This window comes from Abramis brama (genome assembly GCF_963993115.1).
Source record: "Abramis brama genome assembly, chromosome: 23".
Taxonomy (NCBI): domain Eukaryota; kingdom Metazoa; phylum Chordata; class Actinopteri; order Cypriniformes; family Leuciscidae; genus Abramis; species Abramis brama.
Genome location: NC_139985.1, coordinates 1,575,009 through 1,595,136, shown reverse-complemented (window position 1 = coordinate 1,595,136; position 20,128 = coordinate 1,575,009). Strand labels below are relative to the sequence as shown.

General features: G+C 35.7%; 1 protein-coding gene and 1 long non-coding RNA gene across 3 annotated transcripts; both read left to right on the top strand.

Moving 5' to 3' along the window:
• Nucleotides 1-2,156: 2,156 nt before the first annotated feature.
• On the top strand, nucleotides 2,157-13,232 carry acyp2 (acylphosphatase 2, muscle type). Of its 2 annotated transcripts, none has more exons than XM_084100959.1 (4): nucleotides 2,157-2,511; nucleotides 2,765-2,781; nucleotides 3,632-3,741; nucleotides 12,461-13,231. In XM_084100959.1, the coding sequence occupies exons 1-4, from the start codon at nucleotides 2,379-2,381 to the stop codon at nucleotides 12,573-12,575; spliced, it is 375 nt and encodes a 124-aa protein (XP_083957085.1). In that variant the 5' UTR covers nucleotides 2,157-2,378; the 3' UTR covers nucleotides 12,576-13,231. The 2 variants fall into 2 exon arrangements, with proteins under 2 accessions (XP_083957085.1, XP_083957086.1); XM_084100960.1 differs by lacking the exon at nucleotides 2,157-2,511 and adding an exon at nucleotides 2,541-2,590 and having other exon boundaries at nucleotides 12,461-13,232.
• A 2,666-nt stretch (nucleotides 13,233-15,898) lies between these two features.
• Nucleotides 15,899-18,465, top strand: LOC311074742. The gene is made up of 4 exons (XR_014604354.1): nucleotides 15,899-16,014; nucleotides 16,089-16,286; nucleotides 17,157-17,304; nucleotides 17,722-18,465. It is a non-coding gene; the product is annotated as an uncharacterized lncRNA (long non-coding RNA).
• The last annotated feature ends 1,663 nt before the right edge of the window (nucleotides 18,466-20,128 follow it).

Below are 20,128 nucleotides of genomic sequence, written 5' to 3'. Positions count from 1 at the left end.
CATTAACAGTCTGAAATGATATCAACCCATTACTGTAATCATCAGACTGTCGGGTTAATTCATCATCATCAGAATCATCACGGTTTCCAGTTACTCGTCCTTTCCTTGTGTGTGTGTGTGTGTGTGTGTGTGTGTGTGTGTGTGTGTGTGTGTGTGTGTAAGAGAGTTTATTTCGCTGTGTCTCCAGAATGAAGCTGAATCTGAATAAACTGTGCCTTTTTATAAAAACAATAGATGTATGTGCACTGATTTAGACAGCTAAATGCGCGTGTGCGTGCGCGTGCGCGTGCGTGTGCGCGTGCGCGTGTGTGTGTGTGTTTACGTGCCGACAATGTTGTCAGTCTGAGCTCTAGGATTACGGGTTCTGTTGGAACAAATCAACAAATGGTGTGTGTGTGTGTGTGTGTGTGTTTATTATAATTTTTTTATTATTATGCTTGCAAACAATACAGAGATGACAAACATGGTATACAATTTTGTAACAGAATTACAAAAATGTCAATACAAAATATAACAGTATGTACAATGTCATCTGAACATACAAAATAGCAGTGCATAACTAAGACAAATAAAAATAAAGAGGTGTTAGCAAAAACAAAAAAAGATCATGAGGGTAAGACATTTTATACATCATTTAGTGTACACAAATTAAAGTCATCATTACAATATGAAATTGTTTTAATTGCTTTCTTATTTACTGAGGATGAAATAGTGTTAAGGTACATTTTAAATTCTTTCAAAAAAATAATAAAAATTGGTTTGTTATTGGTGAATTTACATTTATGGATATAAAATTTGCCAATAAAATAAATTAAATTAATAACAAAGCAGGCTTTTTTTTTTATTGGGGTCAGAACCAAAGTATCCAAAAATAATGTCTTTAAAGGTTACTGATATATCTTGCTGGATATTATCTTTAATAAATATTTCAATATTTTTCCATAGTTGTTCAGTATAGAAACATGTCCAAAATAAATGATAAACAGTTTCTGTGTGAACTTGGCAAACTGAGCATCTTGTGTCAATATTACTTTTATGTTTAATCATAAAATATTTAACAGGGTAAAATTTATTTATTATTTTAAAGATATTTGTGTGTGTGTGTGTGTGTGTGTGTGTGTGTGTGTGTGTGTGTGTGTGTGTGTGTGTGTGTGTGTGTGTGTGTGTGTGTGGTGGTTTGCTATTGGCTGATCTCATGTGATTGACAGGTTGCTCCGCCCTCGTCATCAGAGAAGAGAGATTCTGATTCAAGATTACATGCACATGAATTTAACACAATAATGATGATGTGTGCATGGATAAACATTTTAATTGCTCTAACTAGACTGTTAATTAGAAATAAATTCACTAAAGAAATGTTTAATTTATCGCATCACCTTTTCCTTTACTTGATTTATATTCAGCATTAATGCAACATTCCTATATAATGCTCCAAACTCTCCATCATCACGGCTGATCTTTGAGATTGTGATTTTAAAGGCATGAAGGTCTGATCCTGTCCTTCTGTGATCATCAGACGTGTGAAAACACAGAACTGTCGTGTTCTGGGTCTAAGGTCTCTGTCAAATCCAAATGTGATTTGTTTTCTTGAAAGGATTTGTCTGTGAAAAGACATTTAAACCCTTGTAATATGCAAATTGCATCTCTAATAAAATGTTTGTGCATTCACAAATCTAAATGTTTTGTATGTAATCTCTGACGGCCAGGCTTGTTTTTCAATCATAAACATACTAGATTACAGAGGAAAAACTGTGGCTGAGAATATTAAAATCTCATCAGGATATAAGAGGAATATTGTGTTGTGTTATGTGTGTGTCGGCACATTTCTGAAGCTCATTATTTGTGGTTATTGATGTAATCTGGTCTGCTTTTTTAAACTCAATCATTCTGGAATAAGGAGACTAAATAATTTGATGTGTTTACATGCAAAAATCAATGTACCATGGTAACTTTACTATGTAAAATATTTAATATTTTTAACAGTGTATTGTTAATTTTTTTATTGCTCATTCATAAATATAGGATATTATTCAGAGTTATTACATGTATGTATAATTATACTGTATATTAGAGTTGTAACAATAAAATCTCATTGATATATCCAGTGTTGAAAACTCTCGCGAGAATGAACACAGAAGTCTCTTCCTCCAGAGGGCGCGCGGCCGCTCAGAAAGCAAATCTCTGGACGAATTTGGTCTTATTAGAGGCATTTTACATATTTTACATATGATACTTTAAAGGATTGGAGTCTAACGTAGAAATAGAAACCTAGTCCAAACAATCTCTACAAAATAATGCTTTAAAACTCACGTGTCACGTGACGGACGTGTCAGGTCTCGTTGCCTTGCGCGTGGCTGTGGCGTCAGGCTCTTTTATTTATGATTATCTGTAATTTAAGCATCTGCTGGACTTCTCTTTTGGTCCTGATCCTTGTAATATTGTTTGCAATGTCTTCAGACGCCGGTGAAAAATATGTGTCTGTAGATTTTGAGGTATTCGGGAATGTTCAGGGTGGGTATTTGACTGTTTTGCAAACTTGACACGCCTCCAAAAACAGACGAGCATTAATTTATGCCTCAGCTCAAAAAAGGTTTTACTTTGTGCTTTGTGCATTTTATGTCTTAATATAATAATATGTTGATTATTCTCTATTGCAATGTGTTTATTGTATGTAAGTATAGGGCTACATACATGAATTACATTTGTAGGATATTATACAGTTGCACGTATTCCAAAAACCTCATAAATGTTTGTCTTTTTTCAGGTGTTTGCTTCAGAATGGTGAGACATTTATGGATAATACAAACTAAGTTTGCTTTACAAAGCTTGCTTATATAACTAAGAGTGGCAGAACCTACTAACCCTAACCAAAAATAGAAACACTGTATTATGTTTTTAGACATGTAATATGATATTCTACTAGAAAATAAGTGATTGCTGTGCAAATACAAACACGTACTAGATCTACTAGATGTAAGTGAAATGGGTAAGATATCTGAATATATTTGGTATTTAGTATATATGATATATTTGATAAAGTATATAAGTGCATATATACGAGAATATATGATAAAGTATATAATTGCATATATATGATATGATATGTATGACAAAGTGTGTAAGTGCATATATACGAGTATTTATGATAAAGTGTATAATTGCATATATATGAGTATATATGATATGTATGATAAAGTATATAAGTGCATATATACGAGAACATATGATAAAGTATATAATTGCATATATATGATATGTATGACAAAGTGTATAAGTGCATATATATGAGTATATATGATAAAGTGTACAATTGCATTTATACAAGTATATATAATAAAGTGTATAAGTGCATATATACAAGTGTAATGATAAAGTGTATAAATGCATACGAGTATACATGATAAAGTGTATAAGTGCATATGATAAAGTGTATAGGTGCATATATACGAGTATACAAAGTATATAATTGCATACGAGTATATGAATGCATGAACTGATAAAATCTGTCCTTTGAATGCAATGAAATGAACAGCATTTTTCTAACGCATTAATGCAAGATCAAGCCCCTTGTCTCATCATTCATGTCTTTGACTCTCTGTCTGAATCTCTCATCTGTCCTGCTTTACCACAGTATACAGAAGCAGAGGGGAAGAATCTGGGCGTCACAGGCTGGGTGAAGAACACTAGACAGGGCACTGTGATCGGACAGGTGCAGGGACCTCCAGAGAAAGTGAAGGAAATGTGAGTATGCATCTGTGTTCAGTGAGCAATCATTTGTAATTACAATCGGTTGCATCAGTGGAGGAAGCAGGATCTAATTGCAGCAGTCTTTTATTAAACAAAATCAAAACCTTACAAAGAACTCAAGAGCAGAAACGGGAACAGAACAACCAACTTAGTGCAACGATAAGAACTGACCAAGAACAAGACAGAACACAGGGTTTAAAGAGGCAGAACTGGAGAGCAAATTAACAAGACACACCTGAACTGAACTAACAATCAATCAAACACTATAGAAACAAACAGGCAGGGGCGGAGGAAGACAGAACTGAACTAATTTACAGATAAACTAAACTCAGACCAGACCAGAAATCAAAACAATATCTGAGCTGTGCAATATCACAGTTGTCTGGTGTGCAGTTCCCCCTCTAACCAGCAGGTGGCGGTAGCGTTCCAGTGTTTGAGTCATGGAACAGTCTAGAAAGACTGATAGTGAAAATGGATTCTGGGAAGTTCGGATCATTTCACTGACTCTCTCGTTCGATCTCGTTCATCTAAATGAACAAATCTTTTTTTTTTGAGTCATTTTGTTCATTTAAGGGGCTTTAAATGTTATACTTTTAACAGCCGAATTCCCCGAACACATCCACCTACGCAATCCTGATCATATTCTGACTGAATTAAGAAATCATTATAATGCATTCAAAAGGGATCATTAATAATTAGTCTTTCGTTCATTCGTCACGTGACAGACGCACCGAACGGATCGATCATGAGAGACCCATCACTGCTGTGCTGTAACCTATACTGATAGATGGAGACAGCAGAGCAGAAAGCTTTTAGTGTGCTGAAAGCTTCTGCAGCCTGTGCTGTATTTTGAGTGTGTGTGTGTGTGTGTGTGTGTGTGTGTGTGTGTGTGTGTGTGTGTGTGTGTGTGTGTGTGTTCTGCAGTCCCTCGGGTGGGGCGGGGAGTGATGATGTCAGTCTGGGCGGGGGGGAGCACAGGGGCGAGGGCTTTATGACATCATCACAGTCTCAAATGTGATCCAGACATTATTTGTGCACATTACTGGCATGAGATTACTCTTATTTTATTGCTTACTTATTACTTTTATTTTTGCATAAAATTGTGCACTGTATTTTTTTGTACTTTGATTTTAAGTTCAAAGTGCTTTATTGTCATTCCAACTATAGAGCAATAGTGTACGGCAGAACGAAATAGTGTTTTTCCAAGCTCAAATGTGACCCTGGATCACGTCACCAGTCTCGAGTCGCACGGGTATATCTGTGGCAATATCCAACAATACATTGTATGGGTCAAAATTATCGATTTTTCTTTTATGCCAAAAATCATGAGGATATTCAGTAAAGATCATGATCCATGAAGATATTTAGTAAATTTCCTACCGTAAATATATAAAACATGTATTTCTGTGAGTGAATGCTGCACAATCGCAAACATAAATGAACAACTTTAAAGGAGATTTTCTCAATGTTTTGATTTTTTTACATCCTCAGATTCCAGATTTACAATAGTTGTATCTCGACCAAAACAAATTAGCAGGACAAACAACAGGTAGACATAACATACACTATAAATAGACCAAATAACAAATCAACATATAAGACAATCAAAACTAAATGCATACTGAAAATATACAATTAATACAATTTAATGTGTAATATCTAAGTATATGGCGTGTTACGACAGCGTTTGCCAGAAGGCAGAGGCGTAAACAGAACAAGGCAGAGTCTCTGATTATTACTCTGATTATATCTCTGATATCTGTGTTTAGGTAATCTGTTCATTAATCCAGTTCTGTCTTTCTCCGCCCCCTTCCTGTTTGTTTCCATGGTTACTGATTTGATTTGAGTTTCAGTTCAGGTGTGTCTCATTAATTAGCCTTATTAGTTCCTCTGTTTGCTGTCTATTTAAGCCTTGTGTTTCTTTCCGTTCTGCGTCAGTGCGTTGTTGCGTTTAGTTGGTTGTTCTGGTCATGTTTCTGAGATTCTGTTTTGTCAAGGTTTTAGTTTGTTTTTGAATAAATCTGAGTAATCATTCTGTAAAAAAATTATATGATCAATAAGTTATGACAACATATATTTTTACAATGCTTTAACTCATCAAAATAAGCTAAGCAATTTTTTTTTAAATGTTATGTTATACAAGATTCAACTCATTTTTTTTTTGAGTCAGTTTAATGTAATTTAAGTTGAAATGACTTGAACAAGTCTAATGTACTTAAGTTTAATGCAGTAACTTGCATTAAAAAAATTGTTAATTGAAATAAAGCTTAAATAAAATATAAATATTAGATGGAAAACTTGTTGTCTTGGCGACTACCTGAAATTACTAAATTTATTACATGCAAAAAAAAATTAAATAAAACTGGACAAAAAATAAATTAAACGTTAGTAATAATTAAAAAACAAAGCCAAAGGCATATTTCAAGCTAATATTAGTACAATAATGAATAATAAATATTAATATTATTATAATAAAAGCTATAATAGTGTATAAACAATGCTAAAATAAAACTAGATATGCTTTCTAAAAAACTAGACATTTTATAATAAATATTATTTTATTATTATTAAAAACTATTATTTGATGAAACTGCCAAAAGTTAAGATATTTTTTGTACAAAATTAGAAAAAAATATGCCAAATAACTGCATATATTTCTGAGATGATAACAGGATGTCTCTCACTGAATTAAACATGAAAGATAACGAGGTCATGTGATAGGTCATATTAATTCAAATGCACACAGTAGATTTAAAGTTTCTTAAATCCCTGTAGTCCATTAATGTAATTAATTTCTTTTGCGTAATTGTCCAGAAATCTGTGTCACAGTTGCAGTCTGAGTCTGATCATTAATCCGGCGATGAAGACACTGATGAGGCTCTTCAGCGCTTGTTAAGCGCTATAATAACAGCATTACCGTCAGCTTGATCTGTTTGTACAGTCGTTCAGCGGCTTCAGTCGCATCGCCTGAGTTTGACAAGACAAAAACTGCATTTGAAAGTTTGTTTTGGACCAGCAGTCATAGATAAAACCTACTGAGCATTAGAGTTCATTGAACACACACATACACACAATGTTAATTCATGCTAATAACATGATAATTCATGCTAACAAATTGCCAATCATGTTAGCAACATTTTAAAACATGCTAGCAAAATGTTAAATCATGTTACCAAACATGCTAATTCATGCTAACAGTGTGTGAAAACATGCTATCAACATGCTGATTTATGTTAGCAGTGTTAAAACATGTTAGCAACATGTTAATTCATGTTAGCAGTGTGTTAAAAAACATGTTGACAACAATGTTAAAACATGTTAGCAACATGCTAAATAATGCTAACAACATCCTGGCAACATGCTAATTCATGCTAGCAACATGCCAATTCATGTTAACAACGTGTTAAAACATGTTAGCAACATAATTCATGCTAGCAGTGTGTTAAAACATGCTAGAAAAATGCTAATTAATGTTAAAAATCTGGTAAAAAATTATAACAACATGCTAATTTATGTTAACAACGTGTAAAAGCATGCTAGCAACATGCTAATTTATGCTAGCAGTGTTAAAACATGTTATCAACATGCTAATTCATGTTAGCAGTGTGATAAAACATGTTGGCAACAATGCTAAAACATGTTAGCAACATGCTAAATAATGCTAACAACATCCTGGCAACATGCTAATTCGTGCTAGCAACATGCCAATTCATGTTAACAACGTGTTAAAACATGTTAGCAACATAATTCATGCTAGCAATGTGTTAAAACATGCTAGAAAAATGCTAATTCATGTTAAAAATCTGGTAAAAATTATAACAACATGCTAATTCATGCTAGCAACGTGTTAAATCGTACTAGCAATATGATAAAATATTTTAATTCATGTTAATTCATGTTAGCAATATCTTTCTTTCTTTCTACTTCACAAAATTTAAAACTTATTAAACGTTCAAACTTTCATACGGCTTTGTCAAGCCAGTATCAAAGTTTGTCCCAGTGAACTTTGCTTTCTAGCTATAAGATTCTTGTCTTAAAGTCATATCAAATGGAATTCGCAAACCATTTTACTTAAATAATGTTCCATATTTCTAAGTGAAAAAGTATTTTCAATGAGAAAGGTATTTGAAAGGACTTGATGATTTTATTGTATTATATTCTTGAAGTAGGTTAAGGTGGCCGCTGCCCTGTAAAGCCATTTTTAGCTGTGATTCTCTGGTGGGACCGTGTCCTATTTACTTACACTCTGCTACACAACCTAGAAACCCCCTGAGTGTGTGTGTGTGTGTGTGTGTGTGTGTGTGTGATCATGTAGCTGTACATGCGATTGCCTGGATACAGTAACAAAGAGCTCCAGTATTGCATGAGAAAAGCTTTTCCTCTTCTGAAAGCCTCCTCTTCCTCATTCCAGCTGGTGAACACGAGATGCGAGTGAACAAATGTGTTTGCTCATTAAATATTTACACAGACGGATGGCAAACCTTCAGGCCCCGCCCCCTTTACTTGTTTTCCCATTCCTTGTTTTTCTTTACCTAAATTACCTCATTTTTTGACATCTGTCAGTCTGTTTCCTCTGTAATGTTATCACTTGGCTCTCTTCATCTGTTTGTTGGTGTGTTGGGATGGTTTGGTGAACTCTCCTGGGTTGTGGCTGGGTGTGTGTGTGTGTTGGTGACGTTGATGAGACTATAGATCCCAAAGGAACGTTCCCAGACGGCCTCCGCCCATCCCTGAATCATATCTGGATGAGCTCTGAAGTGTAGAAGTGTTGCCAGAGAGCATTTCAGGACCGTCAGGAGGATCATCACACTGTGTGTTCGTGACATTTTACAGCTGTCTCCTGTCATGTGCCACTTATACATCTAATTTAAAGCATTTTCTTACAAATCTTTTAGAATTATTGTGGGTTGCTAGAATCACTTTTACTATTGCTCATATTTAAGCTTATTCTCATTTTAATAAATCCCACAAAAATATAATATAATATAATATAAATTTTCATTTTAAAATATAAATTAACATTTTTAAAAATAAATATATTTAATATGATATTATTTTTTATATATTTTATTATTTATTGTTTTTATAATATAATTTATTATAATTTAAAAAGTAAATATATTATTATTATATTATATTACAATACTATTTATTATAAAATATAAATATTATTTTAGTGAGTGTTAAATATTATATATATATATATATTTATATAATATTTATATAATTTTAAATATTTTATTATCATTTTTGGTTTTGAACTATTTATTGTTTCTTACTGTTTTTATAATATAATTTATTACAATATAATATAAATGTAATTATAAATAAAAAGTAAATATTTTAAGTATATTATTTTTAATACAATATTATTTATTATAAAATCTAAATATTATTTTGAGTGAGTGTTTAATATTATATTCATATTATATTATATATTATAATATATAATATTTATATAATATTTTTATATCTTATTATTATTTATTGTTTTTAAACTGTTGTTTCTAAATTGTTTGTAAATATAAAATATGTTATATATTTTAAATATATTATATAAATAAAATAAAATATAGTTTATACATATTTTATACAATATATAGTTTATATATTTATTTTTATTATAATTAATCTATTCAATATTTTGTAATAATTGAAATTACATTTTTTACATGCACACACACACACCTTTTAGACTATATACAGTATATATATGTGTGCATTAAATATTTAATAAAAAATTGTTTTATTTTTATTTATTTTTGATCTAGTGATACTTGTAACACTATTGCAGTCACGGTTAGTAAACAGTCGCTGGTGTTTTGGTGTCACGCTGGTCTCGTGTTCCTGGTGTTTGACCAGAGCAAGTGAGAGCGTCCGGCGGATTGTTAGACTGAGGTTTATGGAAATACATATCTGTATGAAGAAATTCCTTCCTATCACAGCGTGTCAGTGTTATCTGACTTCCTCACAGGGGGAGATTGGAAACTCCTTTCCTTCATAACACAATGAACACGACAGAAACTGGAGTGTTTATATATTCAGAGAACAGCTGTGCGGGTTTGTGAAAGAGAGTGAGAGTGTTTCAGAAGAGCGGATCAGTCATTCAGAGCGTGAGAATGAGGAAAGTTCATTGTTTAAAGGGTTCTCTGTCACCTATATATGAACACACAGAAGAGGCCATTAAAGTGTAGTTAAATAATTATAAATAATAAATTAATATAATGTAATATAAAAATATATATATATATTTTGGTTGCTATATATAGATGCTAGTTTGAAATTATACATTTTTAATTATTAAATACAATTATTATAATGCATTTTACATAAATTAACAATAAAAGTATCTGGGCCCTATTTTACACCCAGCGCAATGCAGCGGCAAGCGCGACACAAGTGTTTTTTGCTAGTTTCAGCCCAACGCAGTTATCATTTTCATGTTGTTTAAATAGCAAATGACCATAGACTGACCAACTGAAACCTGGTCTAAAGTCAATTGCGCAATATTTTTTTGTTATTTAATGAGCGTGTTAGTAATGTGCGCCTATAGGCGGGTCCACAACGCGCATACACTCTGCTTATTACACACACAGGGATGCACAGCATCACACAAACATGCCAAATGTTTAAAATAAAAGGATTACAATGTAAAAGATTATTATTGTGTACATAAAGATGTGGTGAATCCGGCTTGTCCCGTAGATGTTCTGCTTGCGCACTTTTACCTTGTGCACGAGCAGATCCGTTTGCGCTCTGGAGACGCGTTCGGCCTTTCCATTATTATTCCATTATCATGTAATAGCGAATCCGCCATGGCGCGAGCGCAACTGGCATTTAAAGGGAATGGGAGATGAGACTCTGATTGATTTAACGCACGTAAATCCCAAAACACACCCTTTACTCATTATGAGAATAGGGACAACCCTTTTAGACCATGCGCCGGGAGCGCCGACCATTTTTCCCGTCATTAAACTAGCAAAAGTGGATTCGGACATGACCTCAGTGAACTTGCGCCGTGCGCTTTAGACCATGAGCTTAGATCGTTAAAATAGGGCCCTATGTTTGGTCCTATTAAACAAATCATAATTTTGGCTAAATCTTTTAAATAAAAAATGTTTTTACTGCAATTAATTGAATGACATTATTGTATAACTTACTGTTTCTTTGTAATAATTTTGTGAAATTTACAAGCCATTTCTGAGTGAAACTGTTTAAAAAGCCCCTCAGTGTAGTTTATCCGCTATATAAACGAATCAACACTTTAAAACCGTAAAGGCCTGTTCATGTAAAAGTGTGTTTTCCTCTCTCAGGGTTTGTGTTTCCTCAGTTTCGAGTGAACCGCACCCTGGTGAAAGTCGAGGCTTTCGTAACGGCTGGCTGATAACCCCGGAATAACCCGGATCCGTCTGTGATCCGTCATTCCCGAGGCTCACACACACTCTTTATCAGGGGCCGTTCCTGTGCTGTTGCTGTAGAGATTGTGTTGTTCTCTTTGACTCGAGCTCCTCCTCTTCCTGAAAGCCCATTATAGAGCTGGATATTGGGCATTCATGCAGATGCTCTGAACACACACTCGCTCACACACTCACACACACTCTGTTACACTCGCTCACACACTCACACACTCTCTGATCCAATATAAGATCAGCGCTGCGGACCACAGGGAGAAGAATGCATTTAGAGGCCTTTGAGGAACAGTGTGTGTGTGTGTGTGTGTGTGTGTGTGGGTTAGGGGTCGGGTTAGTGTGTTTGTGTGTGTGTGTTTGATGGGTAGGTTTAGGGGTCGGGTTAGTGTGTGTGTGTGTGTGTGTGTGTGTGTGTGAGTGTGATGGGTAGATGTAGGGTTCGGGTTAGTGTGTGTGTGTGTGTGTGATGGGTAGGTTTAGGGTTCGGGTTTGTGTGCGTGTGTGTGTTTGATGGGTAGGTTTAGGGGTCGGGTTAGTGTGTGTGTGTGTGTGTGTGTGTGATGGGTAGATGTAGGGTTCGGGTTAGTGTGTTTGTGTGTGTGTGTGTGTGTGTGTGTGATAGGTAGGTTTAGGGTTTGTGTGTGTGTGTGTGTGTGTGTGTGTGTGTGTGTGTGTGTGTGTGTGTGTGTATGTGTGATGGATAGGTTTAGGGTCGGGTTTGTGTGTGTGTGTGTGATAGGTAGGTTTAGGGTTTGTGCGTGTGTGTGTGTGTGTGTGTGTGTCTGTGTGTGTGTGTGTGTGTGTGTGTGTGTGTGTGTGTGTGTGTGTGTGTGTGATGGATAGGTTTTGGGTCGGGTTTGTGTGTGTGTGTGTGTGTGTGTGTGTGTGTGCCTCGCCCTTGTTTTCGAAAAAGAAAATGGATGCTGTTTATCCTCCGGCAGTTGGACAAAAAAAGATCTTTGTTTATGTTTTTATTTGCGTTTCTTATGCCGTTGTTTCTTGTCGTTCTAAACCTGCATTGTAAAAAAAAAAAATCAACCTGTAAAATGTATGACAGCTGTGAAACCTGTGATTGACTGTCTTTCTTCTGTGGAACATAGAGATGATGTCGAGTTCAGAAAATGACAGTCTTCAAACGAGTCCAGTTGACTCACTCGTGCATCATGTTCCATATTCTCTGACATGTTCTCTCTCCCTCTCTCTCTCTCTCCCTCTCTCTCTCTCTCTCTCTCTCTCCCTCTCTCTCTCTCTCCTCTCTCTCTCTCTCTCTCTCTCTCTCTCTCTCTCTCTCTCTCTCTCTATAGGATGTACTGGCTCAGTAAAGTGGGCAGTCCCAGCTCTCGGATCGACCGCACTCAGTTCTCCAACGAGAGACGCATCTCTAAACTGGAGATTCGTGGATTTGGCACTCGATACTGAAACCCGACCCAGTCCCATCGGCACCGGCAATCAATAAACCCGAACACTGGCCAGATCTTCACCAGATACTTCAGTGTGACATGAGCTGACCCTGAAGAACAAAACCAGAACCCCATAATTGTCATTTGTTGTTTATATTTATTAGCATAGGGTTGTAAATGTGAATAAATTGTTTGATTTTATGCAACTTTCTCAAAGCAAAACACAAACTTAAGAGTTGTGATCCATCCATTCAAACTCAACACTCTACAAAGATAAAACAATATAAAATATTAAACTGGATTGTTATCTTATAAAGTATTATATATATATAAATATATATATATATATATTTTTTTTTTTAATTAAACTTTGTACAAATTTAGCTTTGATCACAGGAATAAATTACACTTTACTATATATTCACATAGAAAACAGCTATTTTAAAATGTAATAATATTTCACAATTTTTACTGTATTTTTGATCAAATAAACTCAGCCTAGGAGAGCAGAAGAGACTTCTTTTTAAAAAAATGTTTAAAAAAAATTGAATTATTAATTCAATTATATGTCCACATTAATTGAATTAATTATATGTCCACATTAAAAACCGCTTGATGTAAAGTTTATCAGACTAATAAACCTCTATCAATACACCCAAACATTGTACAGACTGTTTCATTGTATTTTTGACTTGCTATTAAATGAGTATGACGGCTCTCTGGCGGTTCAGAGATATGAATATTAGACGTCCTCTGATTATCCTCTTTCAGGAGATCTTCACTTCATGCATAATCGACCAATCACGGCATCCGACGCTTGTGTTTCCGGGAAAAACCCATCCTTCCTCACAGAGCTCTCTTAAGGTGGAGTGTGTGTGTGTGAGACTGGTGTGTGACGCGTCGTGCAGCGTCAGCTTCTGTCCGCATCAAAACTGCATCAGGAATTATTGCTAACATCATAATGTCTTTAGAACTGAGCTCAAAGCGTCTCTCGGATTGAACATGTTGCATCAGAGACACAAAAACAGAGTCCCCGGGGTGTCCTTTTTCTCCCAGCATGCTTCACTTCAGCTAATCTGCATGGTTAGAGAGGCTGGAATCCTCTTAGCTGACAGTTGCAAGATTAGATCAGAGGCTTAACCAGGGTTTGTGTCTGTGAATAGACGGACTGCTCTCAGACTGATCTAGGAACAGTTTGATGTGCTCAGGTCTGAGTTGATCAAAGAAATCACAATATCTGTCAGACTCCACAGATCCCGGATCCGGCCCTCTCTGATGGAATGTGCCGGGCTCTTTGTTCGGGATCTCTCTGGGTTTCCCAAAAGCATCTCAGGCAAATGAGCTTGAGACGGAAGAAACACTTTCCCATGATTTGCTGAGACCAACAAGTATTTGGAAACTTAAGTGACGTCATTGGAACTTTAGTGGGACATTGTATCATTGTATGTTCCGTTATATACTGATCAAAAGTGACAGTTAAGACATTTAGAATGTTACAAAATGTTTCTTTTTCAAATATCTTTCTATTCATCAAAGAATCCTGAAAAATAACACAACAACCTGAAGAAGCAAAACTGTTTTCAACATTGATAATATTAATAGTTAAACATCAAATCATCATATTAGAGTGATTTCTGAAGGATCATGTGACACTGAAGACTGGAGTAATGATGCTGAAAATTCCGCTTTGATCACAGGAATAAATTACATTTTACAGTATATTCACATAGAAAACTGTTCTTTTAAACTATATTAATATTTCACAATATTACAGTTTTGTCTGTATTTGAAGTGGCGTTCGTTGCGCCGGTCACTCAGTGTTTTAATGGACTCGGGGTTTGATTGATTGGATCAGGGTTTCCTGACCGTCCGTCTGTAAGTGTGTTTGACCGGGGTCTTTTAACATATTTAAAGTTAACCTGCTAAACTGGTTAAATCTGACTTTCCCTTTTAACTTCAAGACAAGTCCACACTATGATTCAGTGTTGTTTGTGAATGCTCATGCTTCTTTGAATTATCTAAAACATATATATATATAAAATTAATATTTTAATGTGTTTATGCATTTATTTACATCCAGGTTTAACCACATTACATGTCAGATTGAAACAGGGAGCAATAACAGAAAGGAAGTAGTGAAAGAACAGGAAACTGGTTTGTTTTCAGATTTCCACTGAGGTTTTTTTTTTCTTGCTAGTGGAAAAACTGATTCTGGACTGCACATGTTCTCTGCGACTCGCTTCAGGAGTAATGCAAACATGGACTTTATTGCACTTTAAGATCAACTTAATGATTTCTGTTACATTTCATTTTAAGGTCTCTGTGTTACAGTGTAATTGTGCATTTAAGTGCTGAGTAATAATAATAAACTGCATGTACTTACTATAGGATTAGGATTAGGAATTGGTTGAGGGTTAGTTGCATGTAATTATGCATAATTTATAGTTATTGCTACAGTAGGTACATGTAACATGTAACAAGGACACTTTTTTCCCCTCATAAATAGTTGAATAAATAAATGAATAAATAATACAACGTGGAAACACTTGACTTTTATTCAAAAGTCTTGCACATACAGTGATGGTCTCAGAAGGCAAAATCATGGTGCTTTGATTTATTCCATAGTACTAAATGATTAAATTCATATGCAATAGTACTAAAATACTGTAGTACTTGAAGTTACATTACTGTTCAAATATCTGAGGTCATTATGATGCTTTTCAATTAATACTTTTGTTTAGCAATGACACTCTAAATTGATCAAAAGTGACAGTATATACTTTTACATTGTTACAAACAAATAAATGCTGTACTTTCTATTGATCAAAGAATTTAGAAAATAAATGTAGCAAGATTTCAACAAAAATATGAAGCATTAAATCATCATATTAGAGTGATTTCTGAAGGATCGTGTGACACTGAAGACTGGAGTAATGATGCTGAAAATTCAGCTTTGATCACAGGAATAAATTACACTTTACTATATATTCACATAGAAAACAGATATTTTAAACTGTAAAAAAATATTTCACAATTTTTACTGTATTTTATGATCAGGTAAATGCAGCCCTGTCAGCAGAAGATACTCTTTCATAAACATACATTGTATGCTTTGTAAAAACACACACACACACACACACACACAAAATAGTTTCAAAAAACATTTCCATACAAATATTGTACCTTTATGCTGGCATTACCAAAAAGTTGACTGCAGACCTGATCTCTTACATAAATATATTACATAATTTCTGTTATTTTGTGCTCTTTCTCTGCATTATTGTCTGTTTTATAGAAAGCCTCATGAGTGGGTGTCAGATTTCGTATCGTCACTGTTGCATAGCAACCAGTCGCCAACAGCTCTGAACCCTCTTTATTCTGCATTCAATGCAAGAGCAAATGTACCATAATGCAGAAATATCTCTGCCTCGAAAAAAGAAGGTTTTGGAGTCTTTCCAGTGAGTATATGTTATACTGTAACTCCCTGCTTTCCCGAAGATCTGATGTCAGACTCTGTCTTCTATATCTGCAGGTCAAACACCTTCAGGATCTTTGATGAAACGGTGCCGGAGCGTCTTGATCCGCTCAGAGTTGATCAGAACCATAGATGTGCTGCAAGAGACCCGGAAGAGCCCGAGAGCCGAACATCCCACATCCACACAACTGCAGGTTCATCAGGACTAATGTCAGATTCCTGAATGAGCCCATCGCCCACATGGACACAGAACAGGTGGAAATATCATTTATATATCATACTGAGGGAAATATTAAAGGCTGGTTGATTATGATTTCACTTTCTAACTTCAGTGTGTAATGTTGCTGTTTGAGCATAAACAACATCTGCAAAGTTACAACGCTCAAAGTTCAAAGGGAGATATTTGCTTTTAAAGAAATCGCTTTTTAAGGACTACAACAAACGGCTGGTAGAGACTACACCACATTCCTCCCGGGTTAGTGACATCACCAACCCTAGAATTTACATAAACCCCGCCCCCTGAACACGATTATAGATTATCAAGACAGAATATGCTAATCAATGACTAGAAGATAACTACACATCAGCTTCATAAATTCACCAACTATCCATTCAGAAATGTCCTGTTGCTTCTACATGTTGGCACTTCTTCTTGAGTCTCTCCATCATTGTCTGACTCCGAACATAAAATGCTAAAAGATTTAGAAATTTCCAGTGCATGTGTGTGTGAGGTAAAAGGACACAAGCTGTTGAAGCTCCGCCCCCTGTGCCGGAGCTTCATTTGCATTTAAAGGAACAGACACAAAACACTTTTGAGCACTTTTTGCTCACCCTCAAAAAGTGACCATTTTAACATGCTATATAAAAATATGGGGTATTTTGAGCTAAAACTTCACACACACACTCTGGAGACGTCAGAGACTTATTTTACATCTTGTGAAAAGGGCTTTATACCACCCCTTTAAGAATAAAAGTTCAAGTCAAGAGCCCAATCACATAAATTAACTACATTTAATTTGACAAACAATAGTTTTTGAATGTATCATTTTCCTTTGTGTAAGCTGTTTAATTGAAGATAACATTATAATTTAACTCATAATTTTGACCATTTTGCCCATTAACTAGTTTAACTGGTGGTTCAGCAGTCCTGAAGAAGCTCCGTCTGTGAAACCAGCTTACAGTAAATCCAGCACTCAGAGAAGAGACTTCCAGCCAATCAGAGACACTCCTGCCAGAGCACGAGACACCAGCAGACCCGCGGCCAGAGGAATCAGTACGTGTGTGTGTGTGTGTGTGTGTGTGTGTGTGTGTGTGTGTGTGTGTGGTTTATAAATACACAAATGTGTATAATAACATTGGTCTTACAACATAAACATGTTTATGAGGAAATCTCCTGTGTCCTAATAAACCAAACGGCCTAAAAAGTAGGTTTAGGGGTCGGGTTAGTGTGTGAGTGAGTGTGTGTGTGTGTGTGTGTGTGTGTGTGTGTGATGGGTAGGTTTAGGGGTCGGATTAGTGAGTGTGTGTGTGTGTGTGATGGGTAGGTTTAGGGGTCGAGTGAGTGTGTGTGTGTGTGTGTGTGTGTGTGTGTGTGTGTGTGTGTGTGTGTGTGTGTGTGTGTGTGTGTGTGTGTGTGTGTGTGTGTGTGTGTGTGTGTGTGTGTGTGACATGTTTTTTCATTGTTTTGCAGTCCCAGCTCTAAGTTCCAATCTGACCAATCAGAAAAACTCCAGGATTTCCACAGACCTGAATGATTGTTGAAGATCACATGACCAGCCCTAACAACTTGAACACAAAAGAAGATCATCGGGTGAACTATCCCTTTAAGACTGTTTCAAAAAATGTGTCAGTGATTTAGAAAAACTGTAAAACCGTTTGGACTCCAAAAACACCATTAAAGAGCCACATAAGTATCATAACAACGAACACGTCACAATATTTCTCATTTAAATAATTCATACGCAGAATAAAGGGGTGGGGCCTGGTTGAGTTAGTTAGTAGTGTGTTAAACTGGCAGTTATGGAAAGGGGCGGGACATTTCCCAAACACACTTGAAGCGCTCGACCAATCACAACACACTGCTCCAGCCGACCAATCAGAGCACAGTGTGCTTTTCAGAAGGAGGGGCTTCATAGAGACAGGAAGTAAACAGAGTGTTACTGACAGACTGGGAAGAGAGGAGCCGCAACAATGGAGAATATGAGGAGAATAATCAACATTCAAGTTCTAGTAGAGCCTGAAAACAACATCAAGGGAATAAAGTTATTCACACACAGGTTTAGCTTTAGTTATGCTCTCTACAGTGACAGCTAACAGACTCATGCAAATGAAGCTGCAGCTGAGCATCACTGAGATGTGAAATGATTTACAGTAAAGTAATTAATCATTTTATTGTCGTTTGTCAGGGCGGTGCATCTGCACTCAAGGCCTACATTTAAAATGGACATTTTTGCATTACAGTTTTAACATAAACAAATAAACTGATGCATATTTGTCAGTCATACATACATGCGTTTAATGTTGTTTATGTGTCTATGTGGTGTTTTTAATATGCTTTAAGACAAACCATGTGTAAATTCATAAGTCGACTCCATTGCTGAGTATTTCCTCCTTAAAACTGCAGTGAACCAAAGACAGTCTCAAAAACACGCTTTGAAATCGCTGGTGTTTCTGACGTCACAAACTACCTTGTAACCAATCAGATCAACGTGTGATCGTCAACCAGTGGATCTCTGAGCTGAGGGAGTGAGTGGAGGCGGGGCTCATTTGCATATTCATAGAACCACGCATACTAAATGAGGCAAGGGTGTCGAGTTATATTCAAGATATTTTAAGGCATAAAGACATTTATTTTCAAGGAAAAAATGGTTAAATATGTAATTTTGGTGATCAAAGATGAGTTAGGGATAAAATCAAAGCTTTAAAATCAAAGTTTCAAAGCAAGCTAAGTTTAATCCTGTTCATACTTTTTAACTGAATAAATGCAATTGTTTTCACAATGAACAGATTTATGCTGATTATAAGCAATTTGAATGAATGCATTTTGAATAGTCAAATGGATGCATGACAAATATGCCTCACCTTAAGGCTATTAGTTTGTTTATGTTAAAACTGTCTAATCCAGATGGAAATGTTATATGCAATATAAATATATGTATAAATTATTTATATACATAAATCTAAATATTTTTGGAGTGTGGTAACTTTGCAGATGTGCGCACTCCTCTTTTCCCTCACAGTGAACTGACTCTTGGCTGGACTTGAACAGCTGTGTTCGTTCATTCCCCGTCATGTGTGCTGGAGAAGCTCACCCCGAAAATGAAGGATCTGATGTCATTTACTCACACTAATGCTGGTCCAAACCCTAGTGAACAATGTAGAGAAATACTGTTTGAATGCACTGTTCCTTTAAATCTCTCTCTCTCACTCTCTCTCTCTCTGTCTCTCTCTCTATCTCTCTCCCTCTCTCTCTGTCCCTCTCTCTCTCTCTCTCCCTCTCTCTCTCTCTCTCTCTCTCTCTCTCTCTCTCTCTCTCTCTCTCTCTCTCTCTCTCTCTCTCTCTCTCTCCTGGACATTCCTGAGCTCAGAGGGGTCTTGTTTGCCCTCGGCAGGGACGGTGGACCTGTTGATCCTGGTGTTGCTCTCAGTAGATTCAGAAGTGGGAGAGAAGAGGCCCGTCCCACAGCAGGACCGAGAGACCGAGGGGAATCTGTCCTTCGGGCGGGACGGCAGAATGAGCTCATACAGCCTGTCAAGAGCAGATTCCTATGGAAGCTTGTTTCCGCCACAGTATAACACATTTTAAAAGATTATTTTGACTTTTTATCTCACAATTGTGAGTTTACATCTCACAATTCTGACATTATTTCTCAGAATTGCGAGATATAAAGTCATAATTGCAAGATATAAACACAATTGTGTGTTATAAAGTCCAATTCTAAGGAAAAAAGACAGTTATTAATGTTAAAAATGACTATATATGTTAAAAAATATATTGCTCATTTTAGTTAATGCATTAACTAATGTTAACAAATGAGCCCTTATTGTAAAGTGTTATAATATTTATATTTAATTAATATATTATTTGTAATAATACA

Excerpts from the sequence above, each read along its gene's own strand:
- acyp2 (XM_084100959.1), top strand. The coding sequence starts at position 2,379 with ATGATTATCTGTAATTTAAGCATCTGCTGGACTTCTCTTTTGGTCCTG. Across the intron at positions 3,742-12,460 it reads CCAGAGAAAGTGAAGGAAAT|GATGTACTGGCTCAGTAAAG; the intron begins GTGAGTATGCAT and ends CTCTCTCTATAG.